Consider the following 15800-nt stretch of genomic DNA (forward strand, 5'->3'; position numbering starts at 1 on the left):
TCTGGGTACCAAATTTGATGACAATAGTATGACGCAGCAGTGTGACTCTGCAGAACCTAAAGTATGCTCCAGTAGCACCTGTTGGGGAATACAATTATAGAGTATTCTGGATATATTTTGTAAACCTAACCCTAACCCTTCGCTTTACCTTCTAATATTGCTTCTGTGTGCCAACTGTTATGACAAACTGGAAAAAAACTCAGAAGTTACAGGTTTTACCAAATTTTCCACAAAAATATGGTTACCATAGCAACCATGTCTCCACCCACTCCAAAAACGATAGGCAGCTTTGCTTTACCATAATGGACCTTCATGAAAAATTTGAAGATGATCGGAGAAGAAACGCAGCCAATAGAGCACTCACAAGGAAATCTCTGCTATTTCCACAAAAACTATTGTTACAATGGCAACGATGTCTCCGCTCACACCAAAATCAATAGGTGGCTTTGCTTTACCATAATGGACCTTCATGCCAAATTTGAAGATGATCGGAGAAGAAATGCAGCTGGTAAAGCGCTCACAATGAAATCTCTGCGGCGGCGGCGCGACAAGGCCAAATCCATAGTATCCTCCGAACTCTGTTCGGGGGATACAATAATAATAATAACTGTTATTTACCCAGGGTAGCCACTTTAGCTGTAAGCTGTTTTTCCAGCAAACCCTGCATAACATTCAGATTCCGAAACCTTTCTCTTCATAATTATGATTTGTAAAAAACGATAGAAGTAATTTCTTTTAAGAGGTTTTTGAAGTTGATACTACAACATGGTCAAAGTTCATGGACCCAAATCAACCTTTGATCTTGATCATAAGACCTGAAAATCTTGCATGAAGTTGAATAATACTCATATTCAAGCTTCATGAGATGGACAAATATATTTTCAACATCAGATGACATGTCAAAAACTAATAACCTTGGTTATGATTTAAAGCTGAGGCAGCCACCACTGCAGTGGGAAAAGCAGCGCCTCTGTCTCGCTTCTGACATACAGGTGTAACAATAAAATGGAAACTTTGTATTAGAGGTTTGGAATAAAAGAATGAATGAAAAGAATGATACTCACGCATAGAAGGTTGTATCCAGTCCAGCGGCTCCACGGCCATCTCCAGGAATAGTGACTGGCTCAGGAGGAACTTGGTGAATAGTCTCTGCTACCATTATCAACATCTTTTTGTCCTTGGCAGGTTCTTTGGGACCTTCATATTTGAATGCACCTGGGGAGTAATTTGTTGGTGATTACGATTGACAGTTGTTACAAGCTACTGAAACCCTTTCATTTGATTGGCTGACACTAATTGAACAGTGAAAATCACTGTAAAAATGCTTCATGGAAGACACTCGAGCCCAAAACTTAAAAAAAATCCATCCATCCATATTTTATTGTTCGAAATAGACATGAAATGAAATACTCAGAAAATTTGCTTGGCCCAATTGATCGTGGGCCCGCCAGCCACTGTGCAGTGTCAGACTTGCGAGGCTCTATCCCTTTAATGTTGAACATCAAACAGGGTAGCAGCAACTCCCATTTTTTAATGTCTTTTGGTCTGATGTGGCGGAGTTTTGAACTCCCGACCTCCCAGTTGTGAGACGGACGCTCTACCAACTGAGCCAATAGACACAAATTATAGTTCAAAACATTTTTCACAGATATTTACTTTAATTCAATTGTCATTGTTATTTGTTATATTATTCCTTGTAATTTGCTTATTTATCCTCCATGCATTTTTCTTTAATTTTTGGTAGTCTTAAGTTTATATTATTTTGTGTTTCACTATTCTATTCAACTCTTCAACTTACTTGTACATGTACTTATTTTTGTCTATATATCCAGCGCTTGGAAACAATGCGTAAAGCGCTCTATACTGTGTTGTTTAGGGAATATTAGATGGCCTTGAGTGGGATGCGAAGAAATATTGTACGAGCTGATAGAACAATATTGGATGAGTCGAAGACGAATCCAATATTGTTTTTCAGCGAGTAACAATATTTATACGCATCCCACGAATATTGGTCATCCAATATTATCATTATTATTTAGATACCCCCACAAGACTAAACATAAAGTAATGAAGCAAAAACAATTTTTTTTAGTAACCATCATTTATGGCAATCCATGAATTCTTTAAATCATGTGCATGGCACCGAGTATTGCCATTTAAAAAAAATCTCTGTAATGAAGTAAAGATGCGCTAGCGTATAGTGCAAGCGCATTTGAATTCAATATATTGACGCTCCTTTACCACACCTCCTGGCAACTGATACGCAATGTAATTTCATTGTGACGTAACAATAGATTCATGCGCACAATCATTTATTAATCAATTATATTCTTGTGGGCGGGGCAAAATATTCATTTCGTCCAATATTGAAAATATTGGATCGTTTTCATAGGCATGCACAATGAAAATTAGTTTTAATATTTTGTCTCTTTGTAACAACCTCATCATTGTTTATCTGCACCTCTCAAACCCTACATCTAAATAATAATTATCATTATCATTATTTTTTAAAAATGTCAAAATATGTTACCAGAAGATTCAGAGAAGTTTAAATTCTTTTCCAATCTGAAATCTTAATCTGTTAAATCACTGCATCAATGCATGAGCTTCACATCAATATTTATCTCAAGATAGAGAGAGATAGATAAAGATTTGAAATACCTAACGGCGTGGTAAAGCAGTTCATTTTAAAGTCAAGCCAGAACTGTTCTACATTCTCCATTGAAGTGAAGTTATAGCTTCTCTTTGGATAGGCCTTCTCCTCAACTTGAATAGACCCAGTGGCAGAGCTGGTAGTGTCTAAAAATGATCCAGTTCGACACAAGTAGAAGTTCACCTGTAAGTAGGTTAGAAATATGTGATTCTATGAGATAATATAAAAATGAATCTATAGATTTAATACCAAATCACATTTTTGCTAATACCTCGAAATAAACTTTATTACAATAGCATGAAGACTATTATGATTTGAAATTTTCTTTTCATCAGGATGAGTAAATGAAGAGGGAAGAGGTGGAGATGAAATAGAAAGAAGATGGATGAGGATAGAGGGGGATTGAAGGAAGAGAAGCTGGAAAAAGGGGGAGACAGGAGAGAGCAAGAGAAAGAATAAAGAAAAGGAAGGAGGGAAATGAGAGGAAAGAAAAGAAGTAAAAATACATTTTTTTAAATAAGAGAGATCAGTAGAATGAAGGAAGGAGGAAAAAGGAAAAGGAAAGGGAGGAGGAAGGAGGGGGAGGAAGAAAAAAAAGGAAGGAGGAAAAAGGAAAAGGAAAGGGAGGAGGAAGGAGGGGGAAGAAGACAAAAAAGGAAGGAATGAAAAAGGGGAGGGAGGGAGAGAGAGAGAGAGAGAGGGAGGGAGGGAGGGAGAGAGGGAGGGAGGGAGGAAGGAAGGAAGGAAGAAAGGAAGGGAAGGAAGGAAAGGAGGAAGATAGGGAGGGTGAGCTGTAGGAAATGGCATAGGGTAGAAAGGAGAAGGTAGCGGAGAGGAATCAGGATGAGGAAAGGGGGAAAAAGGGAGTTTAAAGGGATGGTAGGAAGTGTGGAAAGGAGGAAGAGAAGAGAAAGCCTGGAAGAGAAAGGAGGAATGGATAGGGAAGAGTGATGGCAAGTCTTCCCTAAAAGTACCTACACGAGTTCTGTTCTGGAGTCGCTGATGACAATCAAAATATAGCAGTCCCATGCCACTGAGATTTAGAAGACAGGCATGAATATAGTTGATGACACGGTTAACATCAGAACCATAAAAGAGCTGAAGATGTATGATATTGATGGGGTAATGTTTTATCCTTGGATGCTCTAAAGCCTCATCCAATCCAGGTACCTGAAGCAAGATATATTAAAGAATTGTAAATATCACCTACCGGTACTGTTGTCTAAAATGTGCATCAAACTTCTACAACAAAAATAAATAAATAAATAGAAAGCACTAACTCACCCACTAGACAAAATCCAAATCGATAATGTGTAACATTTGGTATGTAAACATACATACTGCATATTTTAAGATTTTCCAAGCAGACCTATAATAATAATGCAACATTCCTCCCTATTCTACCCTTTTATCAAAAAGCAAGTGTTCAGTATTGAGTACACACATACAGTATGCACATAAAAACAATTTACATTAAAATTGCTTAGCCAAACTTATACAACAGCTCAAACTAGAAGGCCAGTTAGGCCACAACAGTCAAATGAATGTTATAAACAATAGGCTTGAATAATACACTATATATGTCAACAACTAAAAAGGTAATGATAATAATATTGCACTGCTCTTCTTTAAGAATAGAAACTATACCCAGAACAGAATTAAATTGTCCTTGTTTTAAAGACTCTGGATACTACATCAATGAATGCTTTGTGCATCACTGAATGCTCTGTGCATCACTGGATGCTCTGTGCCTCACTTAACGCTCTGTGCGTCACTGAGAAAAAAAACATGCTATTACGTAATTACTTCCTCCATATACTCACCTCGTTTGTCACTGAATTGACCTTGACAAAGATCGACAATGGCAGGGTACACAAGATGTCATTCATGGTTGCCCATCCCTTTGCCCACCCAATATGCTGTATACCAGGGGTGACATATCGCCGCCAGTCTTCGGTATCCAGATGACACTCAATGCTAGAAGGACTCTCTACCATCTCAACCTTAACCTCATTATTCGAAACCAGTCTTTTATCCTTGGCAGCTGCAGTCATTCTGATCCTCTCGGCTAACATAATATTAGCTGTGGAAAGAAGTGTGCAAGTGAATGGATATTATATACCTCATACTCAAGATTGTTATCTCTGATTGGATAAAACTGCATCATGTGACGCAGTGCTATTCCATCTGTCATCGTCTCAGGGGTTTGACTTACTGTACATTTCTTCTATCAAACCCTCTGATAGTATTTGTGACCCCTAAGGGGTGCATCTGGCTGGCTCGAGCTAACTGGCTGCTCTTTGCTGCACTGCTGCTGCTCGGTCATGATACGCACAGCCAACTGGATTTATCGGTTGTCCTGGCAAGCCAGCGCAGCAGAGCATGCAGCCCGTTTAAATTACAACTTGATTTAGCATATCAAATTGACATAGTGGTCCTGGAATTTAAATGATTGGGGATAGAATTATGTGATTATTGATGACATATATAAAACAAAGAACTGTTCTGTATTCAGATAACAGTGAAAATTATCACTCCTTCGATGCTTTTTATACCGCCCCTTATATCACCTTATAGTAGGGCCGGTATGCAAAGCACCTCGGGAATGATAATTTACATACTCTTCCTCATGCGCAGTCAATATTTGTATATTATTATTTAGATGCAGGGTTTTAGAGGTGCAGATATTTTTTGACGTCTTGCCAGGTTGTTTCAAAGAGACAAAATATTAAAACTGATTTTCAATGTGCAAGCCTATGAAAAACATCCAATATTGAAAATATTGTACAAAATAAATATTTGGCCCCGCCCACAAGATTATCATTGTTTAATAAATGATTATGCGCACGAAGCTATTGTAATGTCACAACGAAATTGCATTGCATATTAGTTGTAACGTGATGCACGCTACAGCTAATTTATATGAGAATTTTACGTACAATGCAATACATACAACACAATTCATGTGTGTGAACTCATTGTTTACGTACCGGTACCGTAGTAGGCCTACTACTAAACGAACATGGCCACTGAACCAAACACTCCTCGATTTGCCAAATTATCAGCTTCAGACTACGAAGGATTGTTGAACAAGAAAGACAGTGTGAATACACAGAAATCAACGAAGATAGCAGTCAGCGTATTTCGAGAGTACCTCTTGGAAAAACATTTAGACCTAAATTTTGAAGACCTTGACAAACCATCGTTGACACCAATTCTTGCTAAATCCTATGTGGAGGTGAGAAAAAGCAGCGGTGATTTCTACAAAATAAATAGCTTACATAACCTCAGACAGGGACTGAACCGGCATCTAAAAAATCCTGACGGTAAAGAGGTAAGAATCATTGACATCATAAGACGTATTTACTGAAGCTAATGTCGTTTTCAAGGCGGCACTCGTTCAACTCAAATCAATCGGAAAAGGGGACACAACCCACAAAACTGCTATATCAGATAAGGATCTGGAACTTATATATTCATCTGGGGTTTTCGATGAATACTCAAGGATTACAAAAGAAAGTTTGGTTTGAACTGATGCTTTTCATTTGCAGGAGGGGGAGAGAAAACCTGAATCGGCTTAAAAAGAAACATTTCAAAGTAAAGGAAGACAGTGACGGAACATCGTTTGTGTACCAAGCAATCAAAGAACTGACAAAAAAAACACGGGAGGACAATCAGGATTCCAGGGTGGACGCAGGGCGCAAGTACGCTACCGGTAGACCTGGGTGCCCAGATAAATCCTTTCAGTAGTATCTGTCTAAATTAAATCCAGATTGTGATGCGTTGTTTCAAACGCCCACAAAACAAGTTCCAAAAATAGGTTCTTGGTACCAGAATTCTCTGATGGCTCAACATGCATTGGGAAAGATGATGTCAACAATAGCCAAACTAGCAGGCCTATCTCAGGCATACACCAATCACTGTATTCGTGCCACTACTATCACCATCCTTCACAATCAGGGATTTAGTTCGTATAATATTTGTAGTGTATCCGGCCATCACAATGAATCAAGTTATACTGGTGCAGTGAGTGAGGACAAAAAGAAAAAACTATCATGATGCTATGCAATCCAAACCAGGTCCCAGAAGTGCAACCTCTAACTTCTATTGAAAACATGCTTTCTTCAACATGTTCATACCCAAGTCCACAGCATCAACAAGCAGAACCTGGTCCTGGAACTGTTATCAACGCCGCTTCTTCCAGCCCAATTCTGACGGATTCGCAAGTAGCACTCATCGAAGACTTAATTGGTGAGCCAGAATTAATGAGAAGTAATGCTGGTATGGAAACGATCAATATCAACCAACCTCGGAGACACCTGAATATGTCACAAACTACAAGCATGCAGATGAATCCGCTGGTGTTCAATAATTGTAATGTTTCCGTAAATTACAATTAACCAACTTGTAATTTGCTAACATAAAAACTTGAAATATATGACACTATAGACCTGTAAATACTTTGAGTTCATCTTTCTACGTGTAAATATGTTGGAGTTAATCTGTTTCTTGGAGTTGGGATTTAAACATTGCTAACTTGACTAATATTGGAAATCTCAGTCGCCATGCTCATGATTGACATACAGGATTTACATTAAATGGTGAGTAAAACACTTTTTTCTTTATTAATTTATGTTGAGCTAGATGGTTACTAAAAAAAAATTGTTTTTGCTTCATTACTTTATGTTTAATTATCTAAATCAGTGCTTCTCAACCTTTTTTTACTCGAGGACCACTTTGATTCTCAGATTTTTTTTCGAGGCCCACCTACTATTTTTTTTAAAGGTTATGACTACTTGTCTCGACTCAAAGATTGTCTCGGCAATTATAAAGAGCATATAAGTGCGTAACTTTATGATCTTCTGCTGCAGTGGTTGAGCCAAAAAATTGAGGGGGCTTGATATAGCGTATCGCGTACAATTGATAAAATGTTGCAAGCGGGCATGGCGAGCAAGCAAAAATTTCAACATTTTTATTGCAAAAATCCAAGTTTGTGATAGATTTTGACACAATATTGAAAAAATAATATCATATTTCACCCTTATCCCTTTTCTTTCCTTTTCTCTTTTTTTTGTCTTGGTCATGAAATACTTGGGGCCAAGAGCCCCCCCTATCTGTACGCAAGTGTTCTGCTGTGAATTAAATCCAGCCTTTTTCCTACCGAAATACTCTTTTGGCTTTCCTGCACTCTTTGGATGTTTTGCGTTTAGGTGTCTCTGAAGCTCTGACGGTTTAAGCGCCTTATTTGACAATAACTTCAGCACATTCGACACACATTGCTTTTGGTTTTGCATCACTGCGCAGTTATGATAAATCCAAATTTAATGTATTCAGGGTCATATTTTCTAGGTTACCTTTTCTGAGACTTTTCAACAGTAGATTCGTTTCCTCCCTCACCCTTTCGCTTTAAAACACTGTCCATTTTGATGAAAGTATGTTTCATGAAATTTGAACATAAAGGTCATAAGCACATTCGAAGCAATCAGTTTGAGAAATTTATGCATTTTATTTGCAACGGTCCGGTGAATGGGCGATGATTAACTACATACAAAATATGGATACATGAGGCCTGAGGTTCACATCAAAGTTAGATCGAAACCATCATACAATGTGTATGTATATCACAACATGCTACCTATAGGCGTGCCTTTAGCTTTGTTTGACCCATGAAGACTGATCAAACATACCATTTTCGGACATTAAATAGAACACGTTAAATATATTATCATAATTTTCCCCCTATTTTTTTCTCCTCTTGAGCTTCTCGCGGCCCACTAGTTGAGAAGCGCTGATCTAAATAATAATAAAAATATTGGATGACAAATTTTCGTGGGATGCGTAGAAATATTGTTACTCGCTGAAGAACAATATTGGATTCATCTTTGACTCATCAAATATTGTTCTTCAGCTCGTACAATATTTCTATGCATCCCACTCAAGGCCATCCAATATTCCCTAAGTATCTCCTTCACTGTCTATTTGATGTGATTGTATCTGACTTAGTTTTACTGGGCTTTCTCAAGTCAATTTTTTTTCCAGGTTTCACATGGGCTCTTTTCAGTCAGTATTCCAATGAATGGATGTTTTATACTAGAAAGTCACAAATCCTGTTTTTCCATGTTCCAAAAACTAAAATTCTTATTCCTGGGGAGTGTTTCATCAACATTTTTGTCAGACAAGTAGTCAGATCTAACATCTTTCCTTGATTCTGATTGGCTGAGAGGCACTGTTACTATGGTAACTGTCCAGAAAAAAAAAGGACTTGTCGGATAAAGGTCCGACAAGTCCTTTATGAAACACTCCCCACATCTAGGACCTATGAGTAGAAAATCTTTAACATTTAACAGGAGAAATATAAGTCTTGGGAGTTGAATTAGAAAGTACATGTAAAAGATATCTCGTCGAAGTGTCAAAAGCTTATGGGGTATTTTACATACTTAACATTATTTTTCCAATACGTTTTCTCATTTACTTTTAAAACAATGATTTCACTTTTATACCTATCATTCTGTATAAAAGTGTGGAGTAATGATCTCACAACTATTCAGAACAGACTTGTTACAGTAAACATGCTCTAATTAAAATGACAACTTCACATTTTCTTGCCTCAACTTATTTACTTTTTCATGAACATTTTAAAAGAAAAATCTGATATTGCTTTATTACTTGATATCTTTGCAACCCATTTAAAAATTTCATGTATCATATCAGTCACAATAAAATTAAATGGGTTTATAGATTTTTACAGTAATTCAAATATTTAAATCCTTTTAGGTTGCCATAAGGCTATTTTTCTTGATATATTTGATCTTGTTACTACAATTTGAATGTATGCATTCTGACTTGAAAGGCCAATGCACTATGAAGTTCCCATTCTTATTTTCATTCTAGTATTATGTGCTGTATATTATTTAATTACACAAATATTATTGTTTGCTTTACTATGAGTTTTTTTAATGGAAAGTGGTAGATGAAATGAAACTATGTTATGATGGGGATTTATTACCTTGGTAACCCCCCCCCAAATAATCAGGGGCCTGTTTCATGACAAGATAAGCGATATATAAGACCAAAACAGAAATACCAAACAGAGTTTGCGTTTCTAAAAAAAAATAATGTCAATAGGATAGGATGTAAGCAAAAACAGAATTCAGTCATCGTCTGGTATCAAATTATTTTGCTTGAATCTACCCTTTCACTGAATGGATGACAGCCAGAAGTAAATTGAGAATTCAACAATTCACAGAAAATGCAATTCCAACAATATGTATATTACAATCTAGTTCAGTTGAAGTCTGATGCTAGACTTTGTCTCAACCAACCTTGTCCTTCTGTCTCATCGTTGCATCCTTCAGGTAATGTTCTTTTCTCCTTTGTAGACAATCTCTCCACTGGCTCCAGCTTGGATATTCCTTCTTTCTTGGTCCCATACAAGAGGTACCATAGATACTTGTGTAAGGCTTCTGCTCTCTCCATCTTGGAACAGAACCCATACCTCTCCATATTCTTTCTATTCTCAAGGCTGTGGCACATTTTGCTCTAAAACACAAAGGGATTCATTAACTCTTACAAAGCAAAGGGAATTAACTTTTATGATTCTTCCAAATCATCAGTGGTACTTCCTTTTCAATCACCTCCACTCCTTAAAAACGAACTTCTATACAGATATCAAGGGTGTAAATAGCTTTCTGAACGTATAGGCATACAATGATACAATTCATTATGTGTAAACGATCCTGTGCTTGTACAGCCACACACATGAGTGGACTGTACTCTCATCAACTATTAAACTGCATTGCTTCCAACCTTCTAACAAGGACTGTCAAGATGTTTGCATAAAATCATTGCTTCGAAAATAATCATACAAATTCTGTGAATAATATCAGGACACTTAAGTTTGTCTAATCATAAAAACCAGATGGAAACTGCAACAATAATGAGGGATATAGTACTTTTATTGTTAGAGTCTGTTTATCATGCTTTATTTTGGTAACCAGGGGAGTGCTTCATGAAAGGAGTCGTCAGACAACAAGTCCAATTTTATCAGACAGTTACCATAGTAACAGGTCAGACAAAAAAGTTGATGAAACGCTCCCCAGATGACGCTCTCTTATTGAATAATAATAATAAAAAAAAAACTCTTTACAAAACATGGCATGCTAGCTCTGCTTTTTCCTTTATAATGAGACCAAGCAAAGCTGGTGTATCTGCATGCTAGATAAACTCTTGATTGTCGGGACAGTATTGCACACAACTGTGAAGAATGTCTGCTTCTACAAAGTCTTGAGGATAAGTATTAACTCTAAGAATGTAAAACAAGCAAGTGGTGTGTTAAACAGGGATTGAAAAGTGAAAAAAAAAAAACATACAGAATTACGAAAAAGTGAAACTTACTTGGAGTAGGTCCGACATTGCTATTTTTGGTTTTCCAGAATTCTGCTGAAAGTCAATAAAAGAAAACAAATCAATAAAGAAAAAAATCTCAACTGTCATCTCTTTGTATGTTAAAGGACAAGTCCACCCCAACAAAAAGCTCATTTGAATAAAAAGATAAAAATCCAACAAGCGTAACACTGAAAATTTCATCAAAATCAGATGTAAAATAAGAAAGTTATGACATTTAAAGTTTTGCTTAAATTCATAAAACAGTTATATGCACATCCTGGTCGGTATGCAAATGAGGAAACTGATGACGTCATCCACTCACTATTTCTTTTGTATTTTATTATATGAAATATTCTTATTTTCTATTCATTGTTCAGTAAAAAAGTAATCATTTCCTCCCTGAACATAAGGAATTAGCACTGTTAAATACTATATGTTTTAGTCAAGTTGATCATTATGTCAAATCTGTAAACAATGAAATATTGTACAGTTAAAACAAGAAAAAAACAAAAGAAATAGTGAGTGAGGGACTTCACCAACTGTCTCATTTGCATATCACTCAGTTGTGCATATCACTGTTTTGTGAAGAACAAGCGAAACTTTAAAATGTTGTAACTTACTTATTTTACATACGATTTTGATGAAATTTTCAGTGTCATGCTAGTTTAATTTTTCTCTATTTATTCAAATCAACATTTTTCTGGGGTGGACTTGACCTTTAAAAAAGATGAGAAGGAAGGGTCAGTTTACCCATGTTTGGGTCAAAAGTTACTTGTACATTACAACACAATTGAAAACACACTTAAATTCTATAGAAATCTCAAGAGGAATCAAATATCAGCTGGTCTCATACACATTCACCTCACCCCTCATACACCTGTAACTTCATGAGTATATTGCTAAGACTGGACACTGCGCAAAGTACGAAAATACTCTACCCAGAGGTCTGTACTACACCCAGAAGAACCCTATACCTATATATCCCGGGCTAATTTGAATTTGCATAGCCTGCCCCCCCCCCCCAATTGATCGACTGAGGGCACCCCAAATAGGCATGCACGTCGCTCATGACATTAATTGGATAGTTAATTGTACCCAAATTAATCAAATATAGTTTTTATTAATTACTAATGCCCATTAATGCATAAAATCATAATTTGGCTGTTAATCCTTAAATATTTCTCTAAATCTGTTACATTTTGATCTGGACATTCTTTTTAGGAATCTTATCAAATGAAAATTGAAAAATTGCAATATCATTTTATTATTTCTTATGTATTTTGTTAGTTTTTTAAATTTCTTATGTATATATTAACCCTTTGTCATGCGAAAAGATACTTATTGGATTTTTACCCTTTAGTCTCACACAACTTTTAAGAACAAATTTGAGATTAGGGATACCACTTTTGATGTTACGCAACATTTCGTATGTGCATGTCAGATCCCAAATTGCTTTATAACATCATTTCAAAGCAAATTTTGTATGTAGTAAAAATTCATAGATGTATCATTATTTCTACTTTTACATATCAAAAGCAATCAATTTCATGTTATTAATGACTAAAATATTGTCACTGATGATTCCCATAAAAATACAAAAAAGTAACATAGAACAAACAAAAAAATACATAAGAAATTTGTACAAGTGGAATGCCTCTGACAGTCTGGCCTGCATTGTACAATTCATTGTAGCAGCAGTGCTGACTTTGAAAACAACTAAGATGAGTAATTATTCACAAACAATCCATTTATATGATAATAAAATACTAGGTTCTTTGACCTAAAAATCCTAAAGGACCTTTGACCTTGATCATGTGACCTAAGACTCCTGCAGGACGATCAGTGATACTAGATTACTCTCATGTTAAAGTTAAAGAACTACATTCATAGTCTTTCAAAGTTATGAAGGCATTTCAACAAACACCCCAAACATGATCAATGTTCAATGACCCTAAATGACCTTTGACCTTAATCATGTGAATCTTCATTACCCTTACGTCCAAGTTACATGAACTAGATCCATTCTCTTTCAACAAAAATTTAAACTTGGTTAAGATTCCGATGTTGATTCTGCCAGCATGATTTAAATTCATTGACCTAAATTACATGTACCTTTGACCTAGGAAGATGAGCTGATCCATTCAACTCAGCTTCACCTCATTGAATGGTTCAACATCTTTCACCTCATGAAATATTCTGTCCATTGCACTCAGTATTTGAATACTAACCTTTAATTTGCGATACATGAGAGGAACTTTTACTGGTTGATTACCAAATTGTTGTTTGGGGCTTATCTTTTCCAACAGATCTTGAACACGAGGATCGCCATCTTTGATCGAAGCAACAGACACAATCTTGATCTGACAAGGTAACATCAAAATACAAGTTTAAGGAACTTAGGGAAAACTTTGCTAACTAGCTGTGGTTAAGTTGTGGGAGTATTGGCACTTGGTAATTTACTTAAATCTTGTACTTTTGTATAATTCGAAAAATCACTCGAGTTCAGAACCAATAAATTGAGAAAATGAGCATGTTCTTTCATAAAAAAGTTCATAAGTTTGTTTTATCATTGGAAAAAAAAATATGCACACATAATGTGAATACAATATGTTTAATATTTTTCATAACCAATAACTAAATCACTAAATTGCTTGCTTTATGTCCAATTTTATGTCTAAACACAACAAATATATTTTAATACCTTGCGGTAATTGAAGAGAGAAGGGGAGAGAAAAAAAGATTAAGAAAACTTACTACTTCTGTTCTAATTCCATTTTTGCCCTTGCGCTTGATTTCCTTTGTTAAGTAATTCACTTTCCCTTCTTCAGCCATGTTTAGTATCATCCTATGAAAATAAAAGTTGAGTTGACCATGATTTTCTTGAAATTATTGCCTCTGAATTTTACCCATACAAAAGTATATAGGAATTAGAGAATTTTATATTCAGTGGATAATAATAGTAATAATAGCTGGATTTATCAAGCGCTTTTTGCCAGAGGATACAAATCACTGCTATTATTACCCCAGCTTTAGCTCGAGCTACCATCACTGGCGCTCAGTGCATGCAAGGAATTACTCCTGCCGGGTACCCATTCACCTCCCCTGGGTCGAGTGCAGCAGTGTGGATAAATTTCTTGCTGAAGGAAAACACACCATAGCTACGATTCGAACCCACGACCCTCTGTTTCAAAGGCGAGAGTCAGAACCACTAGACCACGACGCACCCACATGATATAGCAACATCAGCAGATACGACCATCAATAACAGAGAAACAGAAGCAATAACAACATTGTGCATATAATACATTCTCAGCTATTAGGATCACAGAGATCACCAATCACTACCAGCCTTAACCATTAACATGCCTCCACATGATTTAGCGGCTCATCAAAGTGCTTTCTTACAGGTACCTTTTTATCACAGAGACCAACTGGCCCGAATAAAAAAAAAACAGTTTTGAAAATTTCCCTCAGGAAAATATAAATCCGGCGGTCCAAAGAATATTTATATCACACACCCCATCAGTCAATATCAGTATAATAATGTATGCATATGCTGGAGATAGTGGTAACACTTGTTTGACTCCGTAGTCAAAGCTGAAACTTGAGAGATCAGTGAAACACAGATCACCACCCTGTGATTGAAGGGCAAAAAACTAAATTAATCACACAATTTATTTTTTATCCTTCTCATGGTAAACTTCTTAGTATCATGCGTATAAAATGAAATATGATGTACCTGTGTAATGACTTTCTACAACAAATTGCTGTAAGCCCAGATTCTGCTTCCTTCGCCCTGACATGCTGTAATAAACATAAAAATATAAAAATAATGTTAATTCTGCAGGACAAATAATGGAGTAAACCTATCAGTATGTCTACACAGTCTCAGTTAGTCTCAATACTACCAAACATGATTGTTGAAATAAGATATTGTCTCAAACGTAATGCTGCAAAAAATGTAACTCATGCTCAAATAACCTAAAGACTGGACTCCTGCAACTGTTTCATCCTTGCAATCAAATGGCTCCAGGCTGTCCAGAATACTGCGGCTGACCTTCTCATTAGCATCAAGTAGTTTGACCATATCCTGCCAGTGCCACGCGTTTTGACCTTCTGTGTCTGCCAGTGCAATGCAGAGTGCTGTATAAGGTCTCACTCCTTTCTTTATATCCAGTTCTCCACTTAGTTGTATGGTCTATTAATTTTGGACTAATTACCATTTGGTCTAACCATCATGTGACCTAACTGTCATTTACTCTCATGCCCATATGGTCCATATTTCATTTTGTCTACTTTTGAGCTAGGATAAGTCAATAATTAGGTGAGACTACAAAGCGGAAAGTGGACAAATTGGATGGCATCCAAGTGGCAATTTACCATATGAAAACTCATGGAGTATTATGCTGAGATCAGGAAATCAATAAAGACTAAAAAGAAAAGACAATCATTTCAGCATTTATTCTTTGGTAGACATTGCTATGGAATCATCCACAGTAATACCATGAGTATTTTCATGACACATCAGAGACTGTGTCATTTCAATGATGCCAATTTAAAAGTAAAATCAAATTTAATTCAGATTTGTTAAAAACTTTATATTTTGAATTAAATAAATGTATTTGAAGGGTCATAATTTATATGAAGTATCAGCATTATATCGAGGAAACAACCTGCATGAAAGAAGTAAATTACTTTCTTTTAATTATTTGTAAATGGTATACGGCAACCATGTTGGTGCTTTGTATTGTTTTTTTGTTTT

The 15800-nt window shown here is 36.1% G+C and overlaps 1 protein-coding gene across 2 annotated transcripts in view; it reads right to left on the minus strand.

The window, feature by feature from the left end:
* The window catches only part of LOC129255616 (general transcription factor 3C polypeptide 1-like), a 61166-nt gene that overhangs the window by 26220 nt on the left and 19146 nt on the right, over positions 1 to 15800 (minus strand). The window contains exons 13-21 of one of the 2 annotated variants that reach the window (XM_064097053.1): positions 14778 to 14842; positions 13793 to 13883; positions 13267 to 13398; positions 11048 to 11089; positions 9976 to 10192; positions 4477 to 4736; positions 3632 to 3823; positions 2662 to 2836; positions 1065 to 1215 (exon numbers count right to left, since the gene is read on the minus strand). In XM_064097053.1, the coding sequence (XP_063953123.1) occupies positions 1065 to 1215; positions 2662 to 2836; positions 3632 to 3823; positions 4477 to 4736; positions 9976 to 10192; positions 11048 to 11089; positions 13267 to 13398; positions 13793 to 13883; positions 14778 to 14842 (1325 nt within the window). Of the gene's footprint in view, positions 1 to 1064; positions 1216 to 2661; positions 2837 to 3631; positions 3824 to 4476; positions 4737 to 9975; positions 10193 to 11047; positions 11093 to 13266; positions 13399 to 13792; positions 13884 to 14777; positions 14843 to 15800 lie in introns of both variants that reach the window. The other variant, XM_064097052.1, reaches the window with a different exon arrangement.

This window comes from Lytechinus pictus, chromosome 3 (genome assembly GCF_037042905.1).
Source record: "Lytechinus pictus isolate F3 Inbred chromosome 3, Lp3.0, whole genome shotgun sequence".
Classification (NCBI taxonomy): domain Eukaryota; kingdom Metazoa; phylum Echinodermata; class Echinoidea; order Temnopleuroida; family Toxopneustidae; genus Lytechinus; species Lytechinus pictus.